We start from the raw sequence: 27,676 nt of genomic DNA, 5'->3' as shown, positions 1-27,676 counted from the left end.
ACCCTAGTTTTTCAACCAATTCCTCAATATGGGAACGGAAGTGAGGATTCTTCTTAATGCACAAATGATGCTCACTAAAACACAAGATTTTTTTACTAAAACGCATCGAGATCAAAAGTTGTCTATTGGCAGACAGCAGACACCATGTGATGGCAATAACTCAACACTGATCCTCACAGAACATACTACAATGTTGAATAACTTGTAAAAAATTAAAGAAACTCTTTTTTCAGGGGAGATAAATTTTGTATAGATACCCTATTTTCATTTCTTATTCTTGAAACTAATAAAAGATTTAGTATGAGAAATTTTCACCGATGAAGAAAATGTTCTAGCAGAATATAATAAAAGACAATTTGTTATAATTTTTTTTATTGGCAATGTTTTCTGAAGCATTTTATCCAGAGATCATACCCCTGCACATAAACATGGAGAACAACATTCAGATATGTACATCATTCTAAATTTGTCTACAAATATTGGTAAATAGAAAGTCTGATTGTATAAACCTTTGTAACTATAAATCTGATATTATATAGTACAACAAAATAGTTTAATATCAACAATTGCCAAACATAGCAGATTTATCAGACCTTTCTCGTGCCTTCACTTAAAGTCTGGTTTTCCCTAACTGTAAATTTGACAAAGTTTATTCTTTTGGTAGTAGCACTGAATTGTATTAAAAACATGTTTGTCTTCAAAAAGGAAATTTAGCAAATTTCATCTTTGTACACACTAAAAATATATCAAAACATTTTTTTTTTCTTTAATTAAAAATACTTTGATTTTTTTTACTTTTCCAAAGTTCAGATATAATAATACACACAAAAAAAACCAGTACTTGGGGAATGTATTTTGAAAATAAATCAGCCACCCAAGGCAATTTAGGAGACTTGCCAGCATTTTAAACTCGTTACATTATCACATACAACATATTATATCACATCCACCAAAAGTGACAAATTCAAAAGGCACCTAACTGGGTTCAATATATGTTTTATTGGTACAGACCTAAAATCAGCATGAGGCAAGTTGAGAAAGAATCTCCATTGAACTGATTTGTTTTGGATCAGATAATTCTGCACAAGGAAAGTTTAAAAAGTATCTCCAATGAACTAATTTGTTTAAGATCTGATAAATCACCTATAATTGCAAGTTTCCCTGAATTAAAATCTGTGAGTTTTTATATTTAAATGGAATAATAAGTTAAATAACATATCAAATGGCAACACCAGGTTTCATTGAGGATATTTTTAGTAATACATTTATAACACATAACTAAAATATGCAATTACTAAAATATATATATCGCCATTTTACTCACAATCAAAATATAGAAACTCACAGTTTAGTTAATAAACATCACAAAATTGTTTGGCAACAATCAAACTTCTATGGTATAACCTTAAAAATAACCACCAGCTTTAAAAATCCACCACCTTTAAAGTAATGGCCAAGTTTTTTCTCATATTTTAACAATGACGAAATTTCATACACTATAAAATGTGTTCACATAAGTGCATTTATTTATAAACTCTGTAACATGAATGTTACTTTGAACATATAGTGTTTTTCAGTATTAAAACTTACTTATTTTGAAAATTTAACCAACTGATGTACAATTTTTAAGTCAATATTTACAAATCAATTAAGCTTTACTGAAATTTCATTTATGCAATATTTAAACAAACTTTTAACACTCACACAAAATGTGACAAGTGACTTATTTTTTTCTCTCTCACAGTTATCTTAAAAGTTCTTGTCAATTCATAATATAATGTAACAAGGACAGATGGATAATAATATGAGAAATGGTAGTTATAAGTTTAGTATTTCAAATCTGAAAAGTCTTGTTAACATTATACTTTACTATTTACACTAAAAATGCTATCTATAGCCAAAAAAAATCCAACCTTCTAAAAATACACACAAAATACATTGTAAAATGGACATCACTAACATTGAATCATATTTAACAAACTTATTGCACATTATGGACAAATATTTTTTTATAAATAAATTATATAAATAACAAATTTTACTCCCCAATAAAAGTAAAAGCTTTATAAAAGTAAAAGGCTTTATACCTATTATTTTACACAGAATGATAAAAAAGTATTGTCTAGATCATCTAAATGGTGTTTTATTTAAATTATTTCATCTGAAAACTTTGTATTTTTTTAGCTATAAAACAAGGAAACCTGATGTAGTTGACACAACAACCCATCAATAACAAAAAGTGGAAGTGGTCATAATTTTCAGTAACACCTGAGGCATCTAAGGCATCTCAAAATATTTGGTAGAACCTCAATTAAAGTTCTTGGTAGAATCTGTATTTGTTTTTGAAGAAATTTAAATTAAGTTATACAAGAAATAGTTAAAGATCCTTATAAATAATTGTTAATAATTACTATGTGCAATTGATAAATACAACATTTATTTCAGGAAAATTCCTTACTTTGTGGATACAAATTTTCGTATACATACACCTATAAGGCTATCATGTTTACGACAATATGGAAGATCATTTTATCATGATTCGAACATCACAGATGATTCTTCTCCCCCTTAAAAGTCTATCATCAAAAAGTTTATTTACGTAAAAAATGTGTGTATGGCAAAACCCCATGTTCATTAGTACCTTCATATCCCAAAAACATTTACATTAGAAACTACAAAATATTCTGATGAGGTGTTTTGTGTTTTGTTTTGTGTTACTGCTTTGAATAAAGGTCTTTAAAATGTAAAGCTATTTATAGTTTTTCACAATTTTAATGATGTTTTACTTATAAAGACATTCAAAATTAGAGTTATGAGAAAATTTGTTTAACCATACTTATATGATAGAGACAATCGAAAAAATTGCAACTAAATTAAAAGCAAAATATACATCAATGCATTTTACCAGTAAAACTGGTATTTGGGACTTCAAAATAAACTGTCATTATATATATGGTTAGATTTTTTTTGTATTACCTTATAATACCACCTTTAAATGAAAAAAAATAATGGCAAAAGCATATTTTTATTTAAAGATGAGGAGTAGCAAACAAATTATTTATCAATTAATTTGTGAATAGTAAAGATATAGCAAATTTAAAATGGATCTATAAAACAGAGACAAATAACAACAAATGGGATGAGCAAGAAACTAGTTGAGAACATCATATTTTTTCAAAACAATGTTGCCATGGTTTTATCATTAAAATAAACAAAATGAAGAACAATGATGACAAATGTTGAGATTCAGAAAGAATGTAAGATATGATCTGATTAAAATGTTCATGCTATAATCTACAATGTGGAATGTTAAAATAAAGTATAATACATCTTCTAGAATCAACATCAAATACAGTCAGTCATTTTTCACATAACTATTTTTGAACTGATATAAATAAAAATCTAGAGTTAAATATTTCTTTTTTATGCAAATGCTTTTAGAAGATAAGAATTTATATGGGATTTTAAAAAAGTTAAATCTGCACTTAAGATATATTTTGGAAATACATAGAAATTTCATATTTACATATTTGCCAGCATCAATGAATCATTTTATAGTTGCAAACTGAGATGTGACTGATACACAAGCAAGGAATTGAATATCTTAAAACATAAAATTAAGTTGGAGGATTTAAATTATAATAAAAATAAAAAAGCAATTATCACAATCTAAATGCAAGAATGAAAAATTCCAACTAAAAATAAGAATTTTCATACTGCATCAAGATATAGACAAATATATTTATTTAAACAAGCTATACAAATACAATTAATTTCAAAAACCTTTTAAATTCCATAAATAAAACACTCCTTTTTTAAATACACTTTGTTGATTGCAAATGAACAAACTAATGGTTAAAAGCTGGTTTCTTTAATAAAAATCTTCGACAGATTTTCTTGCATGACATTATAAGCACTCTTGATTAGCAGAAAAAATAATACATATTTTTTTTTTACATTCATATATATTTAAGGTTTTAAAGACAGATAATTCATAGAAACAAAATACATAGCTGTTCAAACATAATGGAAGTAAAAGTATTATTTGCATGTCAAAACTTTGAAAACATTTCTTTGGAAAATTCATGAGTTGATATTCTGTACATTTTCCTTAGTACAGAAAAATACCCCAAAATGTTGACATGTGTGTTTTGTTATAACATGAATACAGAATTAAATCTGAACAAACAATGAATAAATTATAATCTAATAATACACATTAATTATCGACATCGGTTTTGACTAGAGTTTGTGGCTCCATCTGTCATCATGTCATCGTTGTTAGGAGCTCCTGCTGAAACGATAAAATAAAATAATTAATCATCAAATAAATCACTGCATTAAATGGACTAATGTTGACTACAGAATTCTTATAATCAAAGAAGCTTTTCCATACATGTAAATTATTACAATCAATTATCTGTTTACAAACTTTTGATTCACAGCAGTTCATAAAAATATCTTTTCTATCATATAAGACAATGACCTTCATGCATATAGCTGAACCAAGCTTTCAGCATGTGGAACTATATCTTTGCAAAGCGTTTTTCAAGGAAAAATATATTTCAACTGCTCCTCTGTTCCCAATATAAAATAAATGTAACGTCCAAAAAAATAGCAGCTTTACATTGTGGGTTTTGATCATTGTTGAAGGTTGTACAGTAACCTATAGTTGCTAACATCCACATTATTTGTTCTCTGGTTGGACTGTTGTCTCATTGGCAATCATACCACATTTCCTTTTTTTTTTATATTAGAGAAATTACATACAAATTACAATCAACATGCACTTTCTAAAATTTGTAAATCAGTTGCCAAGTTACTTCAGATTATTAAATAACATAAAAATATCAATGACAATCATTTCTACATAAGCCCAGTTTTTCATGATACATTGCTGTGTATTAAAGCAAAACTAAAGGAAACTAAAGCTGAGCCTCCAATATTTTCTTCATTATATATGGTCAAATTACTCTGGTACATAAACACATTAATTGCACATATTGTTGATGTAACTCAGTGTTCTCCCAAGGCTGTTTTAGCATATCAATTCAAGGTTCTTATCATGCTATCTGCATTCACAAAGATGCTAAAATATGTCACCCTTCCCTTTGTAACAACAAATTAACATTTATTGACAATTAAATGGCTTAACTTGACAACTTTGAAGTCAACCACACTGTTAATGATATCTCTTGTCTTGCATTTTTATTTAGAACATTCTCCAGAAAGTAATCTTTAATGACAAGTCTACTAGTTTGTGTTATCATATACCCCTTAAATGGCTTTAATTAAAAGAAGAGATATCAAAGAACATTCCCACAAATGATTTAAATTTTCCTTAGAAGATACATAAACAAGAATGTGTCCATAGTACACGGATGCCCTACTCGCACTACCATTTTCTGTGTTTAGTGGACTGTGAAATTGGGGTAAAAACTATAACTTTGCATTTAAATTAGAAAGATCATATTATAGGGCACATGTGTACTGAGTTTCAAGTTGATTGGACTTCAACTTCATCAAAAACTACCTTGACACCTAACAGCAACTCATTTGGATTTGTTTTTGAGCATGAGAATAAAAAAATGCCTATTAGTAAATTATTTGCTAAAGATGTATATTCACTTTTTATCGATCAGGGAAGTGTTTCTCCTATTTCACAACAAAGATGGGTAGAAAGTTTTAATATAGAAATTAGTGACGAACAATGTAAAAATATTTATTCATTAGCTTTCAAATGTACTATAGAAAGCAAACTACAAGCTTTTCAATATAAACTACTACACAGAATAGTCTCACATAATTATCTTCTTGTAAAATATAAACTTTCCTTAACTAATGAATGTGCAAGTTGTTAAGAAATATAAACTATCGAGCATAAATTTTTTGAATGTACAGAAATAAAACAATTTTGGAGAGATTTTTCAAATTGGTGGTATTCAGTTTTTTGAGTAAAACTATTTTTGAATAAAGACAGTGTCATTTTTGGTGTATTGACAGGCGCGGATCCAGAGGGGGGGTTCTGGGGGTTGGAAACCCCCCTTTTTGTTGGCCGATCAATGCATTTGAATGGGAGCATAAAGCTGGAACCCCCCCTTTACTCAGGGTTGGGAACCCCCCCCTTTTTAAAACGGCTGGATCCGCCCCTGATTGAATTCTGATAACATAGTTTTAAATTAATGCATTCTACAGGCAAAATATTACATTTATTATGTAAAGAACACACAATTAGACAGACTGTTCATATCTGTGTAAGCTTTTCTTAAATTTTTGAAAAGACGAGATATTAGAATATTTATATATTTCTAAAGACAAACAAGAGTCATTTGTCAACAGATGGGGGGATTTATGAAAGCTATTTAATTAAATTTATTTTTCAATATGGTTATAGTACTAGAATGTATTCAAAAGTATTCTTAAGAGGTATCATATACTGAATATTCACACCACTATCTTGTAATTTTTTACTATGTCTTATTTGCATAATGTCAATAGTATAACAATGCCATACATGTCATGTCATTCTCTTATGTCCTGTAAAAATGTATGTATGCACTGTAGTTTGAACACCAAAAAGATCAATAAAAAATAAAAAAAAAAGAATGTGTCCATAGTACACGGATGCCTCACTCGCACTATCATTTTCTGTGTTTAGTGGATCATGAAATTGAGGTAAAAACTCTAATTTTGCATTTAAATTAGAAAGATCATATCATAGGGCACATGTGTACTGAGTTTCAAATTGATTGGACTTCAACTTCATCAAAAACTAACTTGACCAAAGACTTTAAACTGAAGCGGGACGAACGGACGGAAGGATGAATGAACACACAGACCAGAAATCATTATGCCCCTTTACTATCGTAGGTGGCATCGTAGGTGGGGCATAATAAGTTATCAAAATAATTCCAAGGTTCCTGGAGATGGATAATAACTATGATTATAATAATAGTTATAACATATACAGGCACGACAGTGCCAGATGGATGCTCTATATTTTGACACTACACCTCATTTAAATTACTCACCTTGTGATTGTTTGAACCATGTCACATGGTGACCCTTTATGGATTTGTAGTCGTACATGTAGTAGATTTTGTGACATCATGTCCACTATTAATATTATTGCATTTAAGAAAACTTGGTAGAAACAGTGGAGTGTGCGATAACTTTGTTACATGGATCACTACTGACCAACAGATCCTTTGGCCTCACCCCTATGGATTCTACTAACATATTATGGATCAATCAGGGGTCAGTAGCAAACAAAAAACTCATAATGTCTTGCTCTCTGCTTTTCGTTGAGAAAAAAAATTGGAAATCTGGTATGCTTGCCAATGGGACCTAGCTCTACTATAGATTTGTCAATAATTAGAGGTAGCAGTTTTTGACATTCAGCTGAAGCATCACATAGACTGTGAGTTAACTTTCCAATCTAACAGGTTTAGCAAACTTAAAATAATTAAAGAAATGGAAGACATGCTGAATAGGTAAAAGATAAAAAAAAAAATGTGGAAAATATTTAAGCAAACGCCACAATAAGCTGAATGCACCATTTTCCTTCGTACTTACATACAGTTTACTTATGGTCAATGGATAATGAAAACTCCTGAATTTTTGTCTCTCCCTCTTTACATAATCATAAATACATTATAATTTGATTTTCAACATTTCATATTACACAAAACTTTACATTAAAATGAGAAAAGTCTTCAATGTGAGAAACATCATAGATGGAAACATTTTACCTTGGAAATTTTACTGTGAATGTGAGGTGCCAAAATTCAAGGGAGAACACTGGTATTGTCAGAGAAATAGTATTTCTAATAAATTTATTACTCAGAAAATGATCAGAACCCTCCAAGGGTCAATATTTTAAATATGTTTAATTTTATAAAAAGGGATATGGAATGTTATAAAACTTTTTAAATGAATGAAAACAATTTGGGTCTTGTGCTTTCATTTGCTGCAAATGTCTTACCGTTTTGCATAGCTGATTTTTTCTTTTCTTTTTTACCATAAGTAATAACAGCATTGTAAATCAAGTCTAAAACATAAACAAATTTAATTAATTATTGAAGCAAATAACAATCTGAAGGTGGTAAATCTACAGAGGACTCGTTAAACTTGTTTAAAGTGAAACCTATCGTGAAAATTAGATTGGTACAAGATAAAACCAGCACCATGTATCCGGATCATATCTTGTATTTGTGGACATTGCTACAAATGTTTCTTTTAGAACAGTGTTCTTCTTTACTGTGCTCACTTATATGCTGTAATAAAACAAAATGTACAATGAGGTAAGTTTATTTGAACCTTCCATGTTTTATACAGACTCAAGTGCAACAAGTTGTAAAATTCAATTGAATTCTTTTAGAATGGACGAACATAGTAACTATTGTCAGATTCCAAGTAAGCAGCAATCAACCTTGTTTAGTACAATCACATTTAGCATGTATCAACTTATTTTCCTTTAATATTGTACAAGATATATATGACTGACCTTTCCATTCATCCACTGTGTGCTCTTGTTCATCAACTGTATGATCATATGGCTGTGGTGCAGGCTAAAATTTAAACAATTATACAAAGATTATGAAAAAAAATCTTCCAATTCCTTAAATATATAAATTTATAACACCATTCCTAAAAATAAGCTGTAAAGCTTATTTAATTTTCACAGTTTTTAAAAAGTTAGTATAATTCTGATACATGTAGTATTTTCCTCTGAAGAGTTTATTGCAATAAAATATGTATTACCTGTTCAAGAAAATAAATAACTTGACACAACATATAAACATTGTAACACATTTTATGATAGATTAATCACTCCAGATTTAGAAAAAAACTAACAAATGAGCAATTCAGCTAGAAAGATCTTGCCATGCCAATCATTTTAGCTTTTACAGTTTTAAAGAAGCTCCTTTAGTTTAAAAACAATAGCCAATATAGTAAAAACATCATTTCAGGGAATAACTCTTATCAAGACAGACTTTTCTAATTTCTGAAAGGTAGATAGAGCTTGTGCTGACTATTAGACTCTTCAGATATTTTCTAATTGTTGTTTTTGAAATGTTAGCCAAAACTGTAGTTTAACCTCTATGTTTTATTTTTAGCCACAAAAGCCATACTGATAATCAACCTAGACAAAAATCTCAAACTTCATACTGAACACCCTATAGATGAAGCAGAAACATTCAATTTGTGAGATAATCTCAAACTTCATACAGAACACCCTATAGATGAATCAGAAACATTCAATTTGTGATATAATCTCAAACTTCATACTGAACACCCTATAGATGAAGCAGAAACATTCAATTTGTGAGATAATCTCAAACTTCATACAGAACACCCTATAGATGAAGCAGAAACATTCAATTTGTGAGATAATTTCAAACTTCATACTGAACACCCTATAGATGAAGCAGAAACATTCAATTTGTGAGATAATCTCAAACTTCATACAGAACACCCTTATAGATGAAGCAGAAACATTCAATTTGTGAGATAATCTCAAACTTCATACTGAACACCCTATAGATGAAGCAGAAACATTCAATTTGCGAGATAATCTCAAACTTCATACAGAACACCCTATAGATGAAGCAGAAACATTCAATTTGTAAGATAATCTCAAACTTCATACAGAACACCCTATAGATGAAGCAGAAACATTCAATTTGTGAGATAATCTCAAACTTCATACTGAACACCCTATAGATGAAGCAGAAACATTCAATTTGTGAGATAATCTCAAACTTCATACTGAACACCCTATAGATGAAGCAGAAACATTCAATTTGCGAGATAATCTCAAACTTCATACAGAACACCCTATAGATGAAGCAGAAACATTCAATTTGTAAGATAATCTCAAACTTCATACAGAACACCCTATAGATGAAGCAGAAACATTCAATTTGTGAGATAATCTCAAACTTCATACTGAACACCCTATAGATGAAGCAGAAACATTCAATTTGTGAGATAATCTCAAACTTCATACAGAACACCCTATAGATGAAGCAGAAACATTCAATTTGTGAGATAATCTCAAACTTCATACTGAACACCCTATAGATGAAGCAGAAACATTCAATTTGTGATATAATCTCAAACTTCATACTGAACACCCTATAGATGAAGCAGAAACATTCAATTTGTGAGATAATCTCAAACTTCATACTGAACACCCTATAGATGAAGCAGAAACATTCAATTTGTGATATAATCTCAAACTTCATACTGAACACCCTATAGATGAAACAGAAACATTCAATTTGTGAGATAATCTCAAACTTCATACTGAACACCCTATAGATGAAGCAGAAACATTCAATTTGTGAGATAATCTCAAACTTCATACTGAACACCCTATAGATGAAGCAGAAAAATTCAATTTGTGAGATAATCTCAAACTTCATACAGAACACCCTTATAGATGAAACAGAAACATTCAATTTGTGAGATAATCTCAAACTTCATACTGAACACCCTTATAGATGAAACAGAAACATTCAATTTGTGAGATAATCTCAAACTTCATACTGAACACCCTATAGATGAAAAAGAAACATTCAATTTGTGAGATAATCTCGAACTTCATACTGAACACCCTATAGATGAAGCAGAAACATTCAATTTGTGAGATAATCTCAAACTTCATACAGAACACCCTATAGATGAAGCAGAAACATTCAATTTGTGAGATAATCTCAAACTTCATACTGAACACCCTATAGATGAAGCAGAAACATTCAATTTGTGAGATAATCTCAAACTTCATACTGAACACCCTATAGATGAAACAGAAACATTCAATTTGTGAGATAATCTCAAACTTCATACTGAACACCCTATAGATGAAGCAGAAACATTCAATTTGTGAGATAATCTCAAACTTCATACAGAACACCCTATAGATGAAGCAGAAACATTCAATTTGTGAGATAATCTCAAACTTCATACTGAACACCCTATAGATGAAGCAGAAACATTCAATTTGCGAGATAATCTCAAACTTCATACAGAACACCCTATAGATGAAACAGAAGCATTCAATTTGTGAGATTATCTCAAACTTCATACAGAACACCCTATAGATGAAGCAGAAACATTCAATTTGTGATATAATCTCAAACTTCATACTGAACACCCTATAGATGAAGCAGAAACATTCAATTTGCGAGATAATCTCAAACTTCATACTGAACACCCTATAGATGAAGCAGAAACATTCAATTTGCGAGATAATCTCAAACTTCATACTGAACACCCTATAGATGAAGCAGAAACATTCAATTTGCGAGATAATCTCAAACTTCATACAGAACACCCTATAGATGAAGCAGAAACATTCAATTTGTGAGATAATCTCAAACTTCATACTGAACACCCTATAGATGAAGCAGAAACATTCAATTTGTGAGATAATCTCAAACTTCATACAGAACACCCTATAGATGAAGCAGAAAAATTCAATTTGTGAGATAATCTCAAACTTCATACAGAACACCCTTATAGATGAAACAGAAACATTCAATTTGCGAGATAATCTCAAACTTCATACTGAACACCCTATAGATGAAGCAGAAACATTCAATTTGTGAGATAATCTCAAACTTCATACTGAACACCCTTATAGATGAAACAGAAACATTCAATTTGTGAGATAATCTCAAACTTCATACAGAACACCCTATAGATGAAGCAGAAACATTCAATTTGTGAGATAATCTCAAACTTCATACTGAACACCCTATAGATGAAGCAGAAACATTCAATTTGTGAGATAATCTCAAACTTCATACAGAACACCCTTATAGATGAAGCAGAAACATTCAATTTGTGAGATAATCTCAAACTTCATACAGAACACCCTATAGATGAAGCAGAAACATTCAATTTGCGAGATAATCTCAAACTTCATACAGAACACCCTATAGATGAAGCAGAAACATTCAATTTGTGAGATAATCTCAAACTTCATACAGAACACCCTATAGATGAAGCAGAAACATTCAATTTGTGAGATAATCTCAGACTTCATACTGAACACCCTATAGATGAAACAGAAACATTCAATTTGTGAGATAATCTCAAACTTCATACAGAACACCCTATAGATGAAGCAGAAACATTCAATTTGTGAGATAATCTCAAACTTCATACAGAACACCCTATAGATGAAGCAGAAACATTCAATTTGTGAGATAATTTCAAACTTCATACTGAACACCCTATAGATGAAGCAGAAACATTCAATTTGTGAGATAATCTCAAACTTCATACAGAACACCCTATAGATGAAGCAGAAACATTCAATTTGTGAGATAATCTCAAACTTCATACTGAACACCCTATAGATGAAACAGTAACATTCAATTTGTGAGATAATCTCAAACTTCATACTGAACACCCTATAGATGAAACAGTAACATTCAATTGGTGAGATAATCTCAAACTTCATACTGAACAGCCTATAGATGAAGAAGCAGAAACATTCAATTTGTGAATTATTAAAACTATTATGCAAACAAAGCTTGTTACAAAACAACAAATGTGTCAAAGGATTGCTGAAAACAGTTATTAGCAGTTGCAAAATAATATGTTTTACATAAAACATCTTATATAAATCAATGAAAAATCTTTAGTGGAGTGTACTGGGGGAGGGGATATAATGTCTGCTCAAAATACAACTTTTCTAGATATAAACACACTTTTTATCTATATAATAATATGTGTTTGATAATTATAAGAATAAATAGGTAGATGTTATATCATGCATAAGGAATGAAATAAAGGGAGATCACTATCATATATACAATAAGAAGAGTGCTAATAGTGCAGTTTACCATCTTGACTTTAAGAATAAAACAGATTTATCAAACAATAATTGCATTTTATCTTTTTACTATTAGTAGAATAAAATTGAGAATGGAAATGGGGAATGTGTCAAAGAGATTGATAACAGTTCACAAATAAAAGGCTTTAAACAATACAAAAAAAATATTAGTCTACAAATTCTTGATGTAAATTTAACAATTATGAATAAGTTACACTTATCAAACTCCCTAGCCTTGACCATCATTTTAATCAGTGGAATAGGTACTTTTACACCATGTACACTGATGTTACAGACCACAAAACTATGGATACTTTTTTTTATAAAAGTGTGTGGATATGTAAAAGGTTGAAAATATAACTGTGCCAAACAAACTGCCAATATATACTGAAGGAAGGATAAAAAGTCATAAACCCATTGTCAAATTAATTTTCTGATTAGTTTTTCAAAATCTGCATGCAAAATGAAATAAATAGAGGCAAGCTATGCATAAGTAAAGTGGCTATGTCTGGTAGCAGCAAAACTTCCACCAAACTTATATGTAACTGATATTAAAAAAAAAATATATGATAATCACCATTTCATTAACCAGTGTTAAATAAATTACCATTTTATTTCAAATAAGATAAATACAAAACATGCAGCTTTGCAACAAAATACCATTAGTGATTAAATACCAGGCCCATGCTTAATATGTGAACTTTAACTCACCACATGAGCTTCACCGACATGGACACTCACCCCATTGACCTCACTCTCGTCATACCATACATGTATATAGGGATGCATTAAAGCTTCATCAACGGAAATTCTCTTTTCAGGATCAACAACAAGCATTTTGGATAATAAATCTCTTGCCATACTCGCCCGTAGGCCTGGATGTTCAGTACTGTCTTGTGGAAATATCACATCAGGGAAAAGTCTATCAAAGTTATACCCTGCATATCGTGGCCGGTTTTCTACATAATTTCTTACTGTTGGTTGCAATCGTTGCATAAATTCCTTAGAAGGCGTCCCTAATTGTTCAATAATCTTATTCCATTGATCAATATCTGTACAATTATTAAGGAAGTACATGGAAATTACAATGTGAATATAGCAATTTTTTTCTACAAACCTTTTTCTACAAAATGTATCTTATATAATCATTACTTTGTTGATGAATACAAATATATTTAGGACTTGTATTTTGCAATGTAAAAGAATTCAATATATCATCATTGATAAACATTTATAAATTTAACATATGAAAAAACATTGTCAAGGTGTCCCTGACTTCAGCCATAGTTACAGCCCATGGACCATGCACTCCATCTCTTACTGACAATTGTACACTTATTAATGAAAAAATAACCATATCAGACTAAAATTTGCAGTGTTAATGAAAACGGACAGATAAAGTTTTACTGATTAGGATACGATCACTTCCTGGAAACATGACAGCTCCTCGGATCAGTTCTGCCATTATACAACCTACGCTCCATATATCAACTGAAATAAACAAAAGTAACTATAAAAGCAAAAGTCATATTTCTTTTTTATATTTACTTTAAAATATCTGATGGTCAGAATAATAATTTTAGGATTACTGTAATTCCATCATTTCAACATTTTATATCATTTATGGTTGCTGACCTTGCTTCAAAGAAAAAATTCTATCAGTTATATCTGGACAAGAGCCTTAATACCAAAAGTAAAGCAAAGGATTTATTTTTTTAAATCAGACAAAAGATTCATCATTTAAAACTATTAAAGACAGTATAAATCCTAAATACATGTAGTATGTATGAAAAAGATTTATCTTATTTTCCAATCATAAAATGAGTTAATAAGGGAGGGTTTGGATCCCGCTAACATGTTTAACCCTGCCACATTATTTATGTATGTGCCTGTCCTAAGTCCCTGTAATTCAGTGTTTGTCGTTTGTTTATGTGTTACATATTTATTTTTCATTCATTATTTTATAAAAATAAGGCTGTTAGTTTTCTCGTTTAAATTGTTTTATATTGTCATATCGGGACCTTTTATAGCTGACTATGCAATATGGGCTTTGCTCATTGATAAAGGCTGTACGGTGACCTATAGTTGTTAATGTCTGTGTTATTTTGGTCTCTTGTGGAGAATTTTCTCATTGGCAATCATACCACATCTTCTTTTTTTTTATAAAATAGCTGATTGTCCTACCATTCTCCTTGTATCCCATGCCTAGGATGACTTCAGGTGCCCTATAATATCTTGTGACGACATAAGGGGTCATCATAAAACCTGTCCCTTGTGTTCTAGCTAATCCAAAGTCCAGAATCTTTAATGTACAATCTGACTTTACAACAATATTACTTGGTTTTAAATCCTGAAAATGAAGAAAGTAATTCATGAAAGACGACCATCAGATAATTTAGTTATCTAGTTCACTTAAGGTGGTACCCAACACTTTCACTAAAATTAATTTGGCTCGTTTAATTTTCATAAAATTTTGACAAAGTATTTACTTTGACCCTTTAACAAAAACATAAAAAATTCAAAAAATTTGAACCAAGCGTTTTATCACAAATGGAAGTTTTTAACGACCTTGACTGGCTATACAGCCCTTGCACGGTCGGCCCTGGCTTGCGCCTTTTTGGGCATTAAATAATTTAATTTTTACCATGTGGTAATTGACATAATTTAGTATGATAATAAGTTTAATAAAAATTTAAAATAAATAAATGAATAAAAATTTATGAATAAGTAAATAAATAAAGAAAAGAAAAGAATATAAAAATAAATATAATAAAATAATATAAAGATAATTTTGTTTAATAAGAATAAAAAATAAATAAAAAATAAAATAAATATATAATAATTATTTAATAAACATGGTGCCACCAGAAGTAGGAACAGGAGGAAAGCTAGGCCAAACAAACAGCAGTGAACGGCAGCAACGTTGTCCTGGTACACCAGCAGCCAAGTAAAGAGCGGATAATTTTGATATGCCAAATTGTGTATGTGGATTTATATGCCAAATATTTTGTATAAACCGAAATAAGCCTAAATTTGTGTATGTGAGTTTTGCAAAAATAATTAGTGAGATGTTTTGTATGTACGAAAAAAAAATGATAGGTAAAATAAAATAAAATAAATATAAAACCAAAGGGTGTATGTAAATTTTGACTGCTTTGTGCTAGCCTACCGTAGTTGCAGGACTTTATAGTGCTAGTACACTGGAACGCTATCCGCAGGAAGACAGCGCCCCACTAAGCGTTTTATCAGAAAAATTACACTGGTTATATAGCAGTTTGACAAACACTAATTTTGATCATTGAGAAGCTTTATTTTGCCATCACAAGGCAACGTAATTAAAACGTTTAGCTGATATTACAGAGTTATCTCCCAGTAGTGTTAGGTACCACCTTAAACAAATATTGAAGTAGATTAAGACAACTTCTTTATTTAAGTTATTTACTGTAAATTAATACATTTGTGTACACACCTTTTTAAACACAACAAACGATCTTCAGATAAATCAAAAATGTTTATGTATATTCAACACAACTAAAATTCATTGAAATAAAAGACTCTTTGTTGTCATTGATTGAAAATTGACAAAGTGTACATGGCAAAAAAAATCTGTGCAAGTGTGTGGAAATCATATTCAATAGAAACTATTTATTTTACAAAAGAATATGACTTTGAAAGTAAGATAGTGCCGTAATATGTTATTAAGCTATCTGTCTAATAATACATCTTATTATATAGTATTACCAATGTCATTTCAACTGATCGGGCGGAGCTTACGTTTTAATTTGCATAAGGACAGTCTATTTGAAGATGTGTGTGATTAGGATGACTGCCGTTAAATATAATTATTACTGATTTCTAATCACCTATCAGTGATATCAAAGGAATTAACAAAAGAATGACTGGAAACTTCATTCATGAGTTTATCCTAAAACACATATCTATGGATGAAATGGTTTATTATGAGAGAAACAGTTGAACTCCGCCCAGGCAAGTGAAATAAATTGAGTAATAATAAGTTATAGTTACCCTGTGTATAATACCAGCAGAATGTAGATGTTTGATACCACACAGTATCTGGTATAACAAGTACGACATTCTATCATGGTCTAGGTCCATGTTAATCACTTGGCACAAGTTGGCATCCATTAATTCCATCACAAGATATCTAATAAAGAGAGTGTCATTATCACCATAATGTTTTTATGTGTTCATTATTACTGTCTTAATTTACACCCACATTTCCCAAGATAGTTTTGTACAAAAGTAAACAAGTAAATATATTGATAGGGTCTTGAATTTACATTTTATAATACTTTTGAGCTGCATTTATACCTATTTACTTGGTTCTGCACTTAAAAACAATTATTTTGTTGAATTTCATACCCGTAACCTCACAAACAGCATCTTTTCTGTCTTTTTAATTAACAGATCTATCTATGTTGAGTCTTCTCTTGTGAATTCTTGTAACTGTCAAAAGTTTTGTCAGCTTAACTTAAGGTGATCAGAGTTTAAGAGTACTGGACAACAATATATATAACTAAAATTTATAAGACATCAATTGTTTTTTAACAAAACTTACACATCCTGAAAATCTTCTAATGATCTCTGAGGTGTAAAAACATTTAACAAACCAATAATCTACAATACAAATATCAATATGTTTAACTTGGCAGCAGATAAAGATGTATGCATAGATACTGAATTTATCATTATAGGATTATTCTATGATTATGTTAATTGTTTTGTTTTTGTTTATTTTCTTCCTTTTTTTAGCATCCTTCTCTGCAGTCAATTAAAATTATGTAACTGCACCAAAAATATTCTGATATTGGGTTCATTCAGTTTGAGTCACTTAAAATAAAACAAAAGAAATTCCAGCACAGAGTCTTAGTCTTAGTGCATGAAATGATCTTGTCAGGGACATGTACCTACAGCACTGTTAACTCAATAACATTTCTGTTTGTGTCATGAGTGTATTTGTGTACTGCCAAACTTAACTTCTGTTTTATAGCTAGTGACCTTGTAATGTATACAATCATCCAGAGAGGACTTATTATTTCATTGTACATGTATATGTTTGTTTCATATGGATTTCTCTGTAAAGCAGAAATCACATGCACAAATACAGTTTTTGATATAATTATTATCATGATTTCTAAAAATATACTATAATTTCCATTTTTGCTTCTTGACACTAAATATCTTTGCTATTTCCTAAACATTGCCTAAACCTAAAGCTTCATGAATTTATATAAATGTACTTTTACTCAATGCAAGAAAAAAACATTGTAAGTTTAATAAATCACTAATAGTGCACTGTAAGTACACTAAATCTTTATTGATTAACAATATCTATACAAAATACTTCGTAACAGTAAAACCTACATTTTACTAGTCAACTTTGTTATGAGAGCACTGTATATTTATGAACAAGATAATTTCTTACATTTGAGTTTGTATACCAAATATTGACCACAGTTTCTACAGAATTTTACTTTTAAATCTATATAGTATATATATTTATATAACAAAACTTACATTTTTATGGTTAACTAAATCCATAAGGACAAACTCTCTGTATGCCCTCTTGGCATGAGTTACATTTTGGAAGGGTCGGCTCAGTTTCTTTATGGCAACATTTGTTTGAGTGACAGTATCACAAGCAGCACTGAAAACATATAGTATACATTTGTAAAACATCAAAAATATTTAAGGAATTTTTATTGGTTTGAAATCCAAAATTACAGGATTGAAACCAAGACAATACAAAACATACAAACATATATATCATACCAAATTCATAAACATTGTATATTTATATAAGGAGGTGGTACCACAAAGTTATTTAGTACTTAATAAAGCATTTCTAGAAATGTACATGTCGCTTATAAATTTAACAATAATTCTAATTATATCAGTCTCACCACACGTATACAAAAATTTAAAACTTGCTTCATTTTGAAACCCTCGGAATTCTGATCAAAACCAAATTAACAGTTTGGAGGAATATCATGAAAATAGGTACTGCAAATTGGCAATCTAGATAGGTGGCTTCTAAACCAAGTTGTTTAATAATACATCTTTTTCTCATATAATTCTATGAAAAACTCAGTAACAAAAGAAATTTGTCCAACTAAACCCATTTTTGGCCCCAAAATATATAGCATTTTTACAATTTGTATAAAATATAAACTTTTAGCTATTTTGGGGAAAGTAGAATGTTTAAGTTACATAAATATGGACAGTTTTTGACAATACAATGCTTAAAAACTGATCAACCCTTATATCTGATTATCACATTTTTTAAATTATAAGACTATTAAAAAAAATCTGTAGGTAAAATAAATGATATAAAAACTTCAGAATGAATAAATTACAGACTTCATATATTAAACCAGATGCTCCGCAGGGTGCAGCTTTATACGTCCACAGAGGTTGAACCCTGAACGGTTGGGGCAAGTATGGACACAACATCCAAGCTGGATTCAGCTCTAAATTTGGATTGTGATTAAATAGTTGACACAGCATAGGTTTCTGACACAGAATGAATGTGGTCTAATGAACTTATATTTTTTTTTGCCTTTGAGAGATTCACTATGCTGTTGAATATTAATCCTGTCAAAAAAATTTTGGAGGAATTTCCCCCCCCCCTTTTTTTTCACATCCCCCGTTGCCTTTTTCCAAAACTGATCTCAATTCAAATTTCTAATGGAGTTTGCAACAATAACTACTCATTTAAATACATCATAAAATATTAAAATGTAAAATAAAGTGCTTGTTATCACTGAATGGTAAAGATTGCTTTAATTTATCAGCTGGTAGTAAAAGTGAATATACATTGTATATTGTATAAAACAATGATTTAAGTTGATTGAACTACTATTCTGGACAAAGAAAGATAACTCCAATTGAAAATTTCTTGCTATTGCACAATATTGTGCAATTAGATATTTCTTGCTATTGCACAATACTGTGCAATTGAAAATTTCATGCTATTGCACAATACTGTGCAATTGAAGATTTCTTGCTATTGCTGAATACTGTGCAATTGAAAATTTCTTGCTATTGCACAATACTTAATATAATAATTTTAGATCCTGGTTTGAACCAACTTGAAAAATGGGCCCATAATCAAAAATCTAAGTACATGTTTAGATTCAGCATATCAAAAAAGCCCAAGAATTCAATTTTGGCTAAAATCAAACTTTTAGTTTAATTTTGGACCCTTTGGACTTTAATGTAGACCAATTTGAAAACGGGACCAAAAATTAAGAATCTACATACACAGTTAGATTTGGCATATCAAAGAACCCCAATTATTCAATTTTTGAAGGAATCAAACAAAGTTTAATTTTGGACCCCGATTTGCACCAACTTGAAAACTGGGCCAATAATCAAAATTCTAAGTACATTTTTAGGATTCAGCATATCAAAGAACCCCAAGTATTCATTTTTTGTTAAAATCAAATTTAGTTTAATTTTGGACCCTTTGGACCTTAAGGGACGACATCAAAAGTTCAATGTAGGATAAAAAACTTAATTCACATAGTTTTTTCGCCGACCCCCTACCCCCCTTCTTAACTTAATTTGGGAAAAATTGATTTACCTATAAGGATATATGTAAAATCGATTTTAGATTAACAAAACTTGCAGCAATGTTGACCCCCCCACCCCCAAACTATTTGATTTAAGTTTTTTATCCTACATCGATCTTTTGATGTCGTCCCTAATGTAGACCAATTTGAAAATGGGACCAAAAATTAAGAATCTACATACACAGTTAGATTCGGAATATCAAAGAACCCCAATTATTCATTTTTTGATGAAATCAAACAAAGTTCAATTTTGGACCCTTTGGGCCCCTTATTCCTAAAATAATGCTTATTTGGGCCCCTTTATGGCCCCTAATTCCTAAACTGTTAGGACCTCAACTCCCAAAATCAATCCCAACCTTCCTTTTGTGTTCATAAACCTTGTGTTTAAATTTCATTGATTTCTATTTACTTATACTAAGTTATTGTGCGAAAACCAAGAATAATGCTTATTTGGGCCCTTTTTTGGCCCCTTATTCCTAAACTGTTGGAACCAAAACTCCAAAAATCAATCCCAACCTTCCTTTTATAGTCATAAACCTTGTGTCAAAATTTCATAGATTTCTATTTACTTAACTAAAGTCGTAGTGCAAAAACCAAGAAAATGCTTATTTGGGCCCTTTTTGGCCCCTAATTCCTAAAATGTTGGAACCAAAACTTCCAAAATCAATCCCAACCTTCCTTTTGTGGTCATAAACCTTGTGTTAAAATTTCATAGATTTCTATTCACTTTTACTAAAGTTAGAGTGTGAAAACTAAAAGTATTCAGACGACGACGATGACGACGACGCCAACGTGATACCAATATCATGAATATACGACCAAAAATTTTTCAATTTTTGCGGTCGCATAAAAAGCATTGATATTAATATTGGAAAAATATATATAATTTTACAATTTATATTATTAAACACAAATCCTTAACTGTAACACCATAAAAGTACATGTAATTGAAATGTAATTCAAAAGTAATTGAGCATTACATGCTTTTTTCAATGTAATTAAAAAAATGCTCAATTACACATTACTTTCAATTACATGGAAAATTGTAATGCATTACACTTAATTACCATTACATTTTAAATTACCCCATCCCTGTATAAGGGGCATAAGAAAGCATACATGTCCATATGACAACAGCCCTGTTAGCACTATCACATTACTTTGTTCAGTGCATTGCAAAATCTGAATTCTAATTTGGCATATATACAAATGTACATTTTTTTATGTATACATATTTCAATTATCAGTGTCGTAATGAACATGTAATAAACTATACCAAGTTTCAATTTGATCTGACCACAATTTCATGGTAATTAAACTGCTTTAACCAAAAGCATTCATCTGATATAGGACAAAAGAACGGCCAAAAAAACAAACAAATAGACCTGAAAACAAATCCCCTCAACAATGGTAGGCAGAGAATAATCAAAGAGCTGAAAGCTCTGATGAAAAATGACGCCACTGTCTCTAATATTGGGATATTTTTTATGCAAGTCTTGATTTTCACATACCGTAATTAGTTTAACAATGCAACATGTCTCGTAAGCATATAATTGATATTCGTAAACATGGTAAATGTGTGTGTGTGAAGTGAAGATGACAACTGGCTGGTTTTTTTTTAAGACAAATGAATAGGTCAAGAATAACTGAATTGTACAAATAAATACCATAGAAAAGCTTAGAAAAGCTTGTATATTTCTCACTGGTACTTAGTCCGAACCCCCTTCTCTCCACAAAATTTTAGGTAAATAATCTTTTTGTTACTGTTATCAAAGGTCTAATGAAACTCAGGTAATTTCAAAAAATTCTAGTCAAACCGGCACCTGGTTAAATTGGCACCCGGTATAGTCAAATCGGCACCTGGTTAAATTGACACCTGATATAGTCAATTCATCACCCACGTTAAATATATATTTCTAACAGTATTGGATCGTTTCAATCTAGCAGATACCAGTTTATTTCAAATGCATTGAAAAGAAACGATAAATTTGTAATGAAAGGTTTACTTTTTATATTAATCAGTTTTAATTTGATATTAAATAGAAATAACTTATTAATATGGATGAGTTAAAATTATTAGTTTGAAAAATGATGAGAGCGCCCTCAACTGCGGACTATACAAGCCTTTCTATGGACAGGTCAACATTTTAATTTTTTGTTGTAAATAAAATAAAGTATGTAAACTGGTTCCCTTCCGACTACAACACTTTGTTCGAGTGTAGCAGAATACAAGCAGCTACCAGTTAGTTTTTTAAAATAGTAAATATGAAACCGAGTGCGGTAGGCGGAGACAATAATCGACTTCCTGTTGTTCTGGTCAATGGTATCGGAACAATGCTGCTGAAGCGTCATTTTCCAAAAACAAAATTGCAACTTACCACACAATTCCTTGTGCACCAGATCCTATTGGTTTCAGACTATGGTATCTCTCAAGTATTGTAAATGTAGAGTCCCCAACCTCTACAGTGTAAAACTTGGGTTGAACAGAATTATTCATGGTTTTCTTTTTAGTTCATTTCCATAGTAAATACAAGTAATTATTAACGTCTTCACAAAAATGGTTCAAAATTCTTTTGAGATCTTATCCCAATTTTCTTTCAGCTGAAAAAGAAAATGAAGTATATTTTATAAAGTTAAAACTACTAATCTACACTACAGCATGTACAAAGTGTAAAATATTGTTGACATACTATTATAGGTTCAACTTAATCCGACTTATTCACGCAAATTTTTACTCTGCCATGGACACACAAATGCAATAATAAACTAGCAAAAAGTGATTAATAATATATATATATCAGTGTCAGTCAGTCATTCTTATGGTAAAAATAAATATCTTAAGAGTTATCTCAATTAGATATAGAATTATAGAGTTCCGAGTTTGAATGAAATTGATGGAATGGAAAAATTTCAGTTCAAAAAAACACTTGTAACTCATTATTTGAAATATCTCAAAAACCGTGTAGCGGGTTATTTTTACGGGTGTGAAATTTCACGATTTTCATTGAATAAGGTTTACCAATATTTTGGCGTATTTAAGAAATAATTGATGCCAGCTATACTTTATTGTAGTTTTAACATGGGTAGGCATTATATTCGTGATTATTTTTGCCAGAGCGATAGCGAGGGCTAAAATAACACGAATATAATGCCTACCCATGTTAAAACTACAATAAAGTATAGCTGGCATCAATTATTTCGATTCTGATTAGGACAATTACGGTAATTTCTATGTTCGCTGTGTACATAGGTGTACCGTATTTGTGTAGGCTGTTCCATCAACCTTCCTGTCGATTTTTATCCAACTAGTTCAAACCAGTTTAATTTCGCAAAGTTGTATTTCTAAAATTCAAAATTGAAACAGAAATTAACAAATTAATTTATTAACTAAATCAATGTTTGTGTCACAATATAACAGAAAAGTTATATTACAACAGTCTTTTCCTTTGAGGTCAATTTCTGACACGCACATTTTCAAGTCAGTTGTCAATGGCGGTGGACGCACAAGGAAAATCAGGTAGGTCTCTATTTACTAAATTAATCGTAAATATTCCGCCGGTTAATATTGTAGCATTGGTAAATATGTTCATATCTGATAGAGGATTCCTTGATAAAGTTGTGCTTACATTCGAGACTTGGCAGTAGGGCCCTTTGACAGAGATCCATTTATACTTGCGGTGGCTACACCTTGCAAAGTTGATCAAAGCCAAAGAGCACGCCTTTGTGCATCTGACGATTCAAATGCTGTATTACATGATGATTAAAATTAATACTGGGTGACAATCTTGTTGCATTTGTAAAATGGATTGGAAACCTTGGTGGTATATTGGTAATTACGCCTATTTTTTTTATAGGAGAATGGGGTTCGATTCCCTGCTAGGGTCAATCCATTTTATCAGAAATATGAAACAATTTTGTCATTTCAGTACAACAGTAATAATAACCTATACTTTATTTTATATTTTATCGTCGGAACACATGTTTCAATGAAATAATAATATATACAATGACATGCCTTTTTAATGGGAGAGATGAAACGTGTTTTTCAGAGGGAGGGGTTTTGAAATTAGAACAGCCAACATGAACGTTGTGGTATCTAGGTCAAATATGTCAATTACGAATTGTAACACATTGTTGCCATTGTAAAAGTATTAGTAACAAAATGTGTATCATTTTAGTGTTTGAAAGTGTTTTAATTTAAGGAAATACATTAAATGCATACTAATTTGACGAAATTCATTTTTCTGCCGTAATCAATATACGCATGTGCAAACTAATTTTATTGGATAATAAAGTATGGTTTCTTTACAAAGCTAAAGAAGCACGTCATATTAGAATCAAAACTTTTCAATGTGCATTATAAAATTGGTGGAATTTATTTTGGCGATTTTGTTCTATTCGCCAAAGTAAGTGAATATTTACACCCTGCGAAAATAACCGCGATACAGTAACACCATATTTTTTTATCCTGGTATCTTTCTAAGAAAAAATAACAGGTTGTGGGGAAATGCTTTTTTAACAATATCTAATTATTCACTGCTCATTTAAAATTGCAATTTGGCCATGAGAAGACCAGAACACCAGTGATCAGGAAGGATGTGCGCCTTGCATCTATAGCGCATATTGACAAGAAATGGCGCATTCAGTGACAAATGTAAGCGCCAAGTTGGGCACAATATTTTTCACTTCATTTCGAAACGCTTAGATATCGTCAAATGGTACCAGTTTAAACATTGTAAATAAAGATACGAGTGAACCAACACCTGAAGTGGTGATCGTGCGGTAGGGTAAAAACGAGTGGATACCGCTAGGTATTCCCAGTCATCTTGAAAAAAAGAATGTGTCGACAATAAAGACAACAACACTCATGTTTTTACCGCATAGTATCTGTTTATTGGGTCTACATGTTTCGCCTAATCGATAGGCAATTGTCCTGATGATGCCTATCGATTAGGCGAAACATGTAGACCCAATAAACAGATACTATGTGGTAAAAACATGAGTGTTGTTGTCTTTATTGTCGACACATTGTAAATAAAGGTTAACTTAAATATTGTTCGGGTTGGAAGAAGTTACTGTATATTCATTGAAATAGAAGTTACAAAATCACAGGATCAATATCCATGAGTTTATTTAAAATCATAAAGGTAAGTACCAACACCTCTTTGCCAAAATATACTGATACTTTTTTTTTTACAGAAGTTAATTCAAATGGCCTACTCATTTGACAACATGGCCCATTTTTAATTATTTTTTAAAATGGCCCATTGAATTTATTTTTGCGACACATAGTATCTGTTTATTGGGTCTACATGTTTCGCCTAATCGATAGGCATCATCAGGACAATTGCCTATCGATTAGGCGAAACATGTAGACCCAATAAACAGATACTATGCGGGGCTTCACTAATAAATCTTCGTTCACACCAGGAAACGATTTCCCAACATTTATCTCAGTTCTACATACATACTCTTGAACGCTTTCACTTGTAAGCATAGTTATATTTCTCAATTTCATTCTACAAATCTGAGCAGTCTCAATATCACCAAATCGACTTTTCAATGCAGAATACAAAACAGATACATTATAAAGATCTCTGTGTGGTAAATACGACACATATTCTAAAGCTTTACCTCTCAGTGAAGTAACCAAATAAAAAGCCATATCACTAGATGACCAATTAAAACCTTCAGCAAAGATAGAAAATTTCATCCAGAAACCTTCAAAAAGTTCAGTACCGTCAAACTCTGGTACGTCACACCAGCTCATGGTTAATATATATCAAAATGCTGACAAATATAAGTTATAGACATACATAAAACAACAATTATTTATAGATAAACGTGACAATGTTGATATCTTTCAATTTGCACCTTAGATTGTCATTTTATCCTTGATGCTTACACCGAACAAAAATGTTTAATTAATTTTCGTCCACTTTTGCCGATTAAATACTTCTCTGTGAATTATGTGGTCGAATCTGTTTTAATTTCCAATATCAGTTTTTAAAAGGTGAATCTTCGTATTCCAGTGGCTCATCGTCCTTCTGTTGCAACGTATACATTTGGTCAAGATTGTATTGTCGAATAAATTTGTTTAAGTACCTTCATTGTTTGATTTCATATTTCCTCCCCTCTTTAAAAGCATTCCGTCTGTATAAAAATATAAATCATCTGTTTGCCTAGATTTGTTTCTGTTCGCTGCCACCAATGTTGTAAACGTAGAATTCCGAGCATTCATAAATTTATAACTTAACACCATCTTTGTAGAAAATAACTGTCACGATTTATTCACACTATATGTATATACAGACGTTACATAAAATACAAAATACACGGCATACACTCCAACAGTACAAACATTCAGCCATCTTGTCCATCCGGCAACACATCTCTCTCTCCCACGTCACTATCACACAAAGTCAAAAATACGGGAAACAACATTAACACTGTTTCGCGACATTACGGACATGAAGACAAAGTCACATTCACAACATAGGTTTATTGGTGTATTTGCTGCAGAAAAGAAAATTGAAACGGGATTGACACAAAATGCATAAATTTGAACGAGTTGAATAGGGTAATAGTTATATGACTATCAAGCCATCTTTTCAAACCTGAAACACAAATAAATACCACGATAATGCTGTCTAATAACATGAATAAGTGGTTAGACTGTACTTTGTATATGAGATGAACAACGATGTCAGTAATTTCGTGTCATAAATGAAGTCAGGTTTTTTTAATGTGAGGACAGCCAAATGCATTGCCATACAAACGAATTATCAGAATTTACTCTGCACATACATATAACATAAACATATCGAACTCTTTACAAATGTCAAGTAAATTATTATGGTAAATAAATACACTTTTCATAACGCGTTGAGGGAGGTCTTCATTTATTTGTTTTATTCTAACCTGTTATAATTTCTGATTTGATGCTCTTATAGTTCTTCTTCAGATGATCATCCAGTTTCTATTTCTACAACACAGGTGATGAATCAAAATAATTTATCGACCAAGTAAGGTTGACTATTTCGCTGTAAACGTCATCGAATTTTGCGAAAATGTAATTATCGCGTAAACGAGAATACTTTTTTGCATATTTTTTTAACAAATCTTTTTACAATTTTTATATATAAAAGCTCAATTACTTGAATATTTTTCACAAAAATTAAAACATATTTTGATTTGAACTATAAATTCTAAAAGTAAATCGAGTGACGAT

The 27,676-nt window shown here is 30.7% G+C and overlaps 1 protein-coding gene across 4 annotated transcripts; it reads right to left on the bottom strand.

Annotated features, from left to right (window-relative positions):
* Positions 1-355: 355 nt before the first annotated feature.
* On the bottom strand, positions 356-27,676 carry LOC139487637 (stress-activated protein kinase JNK-like). 4 transcript variants are annotated; one of them, XM_071272571.1, is made up of 12 exons: positions 27,367-27,676; positions 22,824-23,046; positions 18,389-18,518; positions 17,430-17,488; positions 16,877-17,015; positions 15,035-15,200; positions 14,270-14,341; positions 13,562-13,902; positions 8,507-8,570; positions 7,985-8,050; positions 7,576-7,632; positions 356-4,294 (listed from the first exon to the last, which is right to left on the bottom strand). In XM_071272571.1, exons 2-11 carry the CDS (start codon positions 22,940-22,942, stop codon positions 7,583-7,585), a joined length of 1,206 nt encoding a protein of 401 aa, XP_071128672.1. In that variant the 5' UTR covers positions 22,943-23,046; positions 27,367-27,676; the 3' UTR covers positions 356-4,294; positions 7,576-7,582. The 4 variants fall into 4 exon arrangements, with proteins under 4 accessions (XP_071128672.1, XP_071128673.1, XP_071128670.1 ...); XM_071272572.1 differs by having other exon boundaries at positions 356-4,291; XM_071272569.1 differs by lacking the exon at positions 7,576-7,632.

The sequence above is a fragment of the Mytilus edulis genome, chromosome 9 (assembly GCF_963676685.1).
Source record: "Mytilus edulis chromosome 9, xbMytEdul2.2, whole genome shotgun sequence".
In the NCBI taxonomy this organism is placed as follows: Eukaryota; Metazoa; Mollusca; class Bivalvia; order Mytilida; family Mytilidae; genus Mytilus; species Mytilus edulis.
The sequence above is the reverse complement of the archived record's forward strand: the minus strand, read 5'-3'. Positions and strand labels throughout refer to the sequence as shown.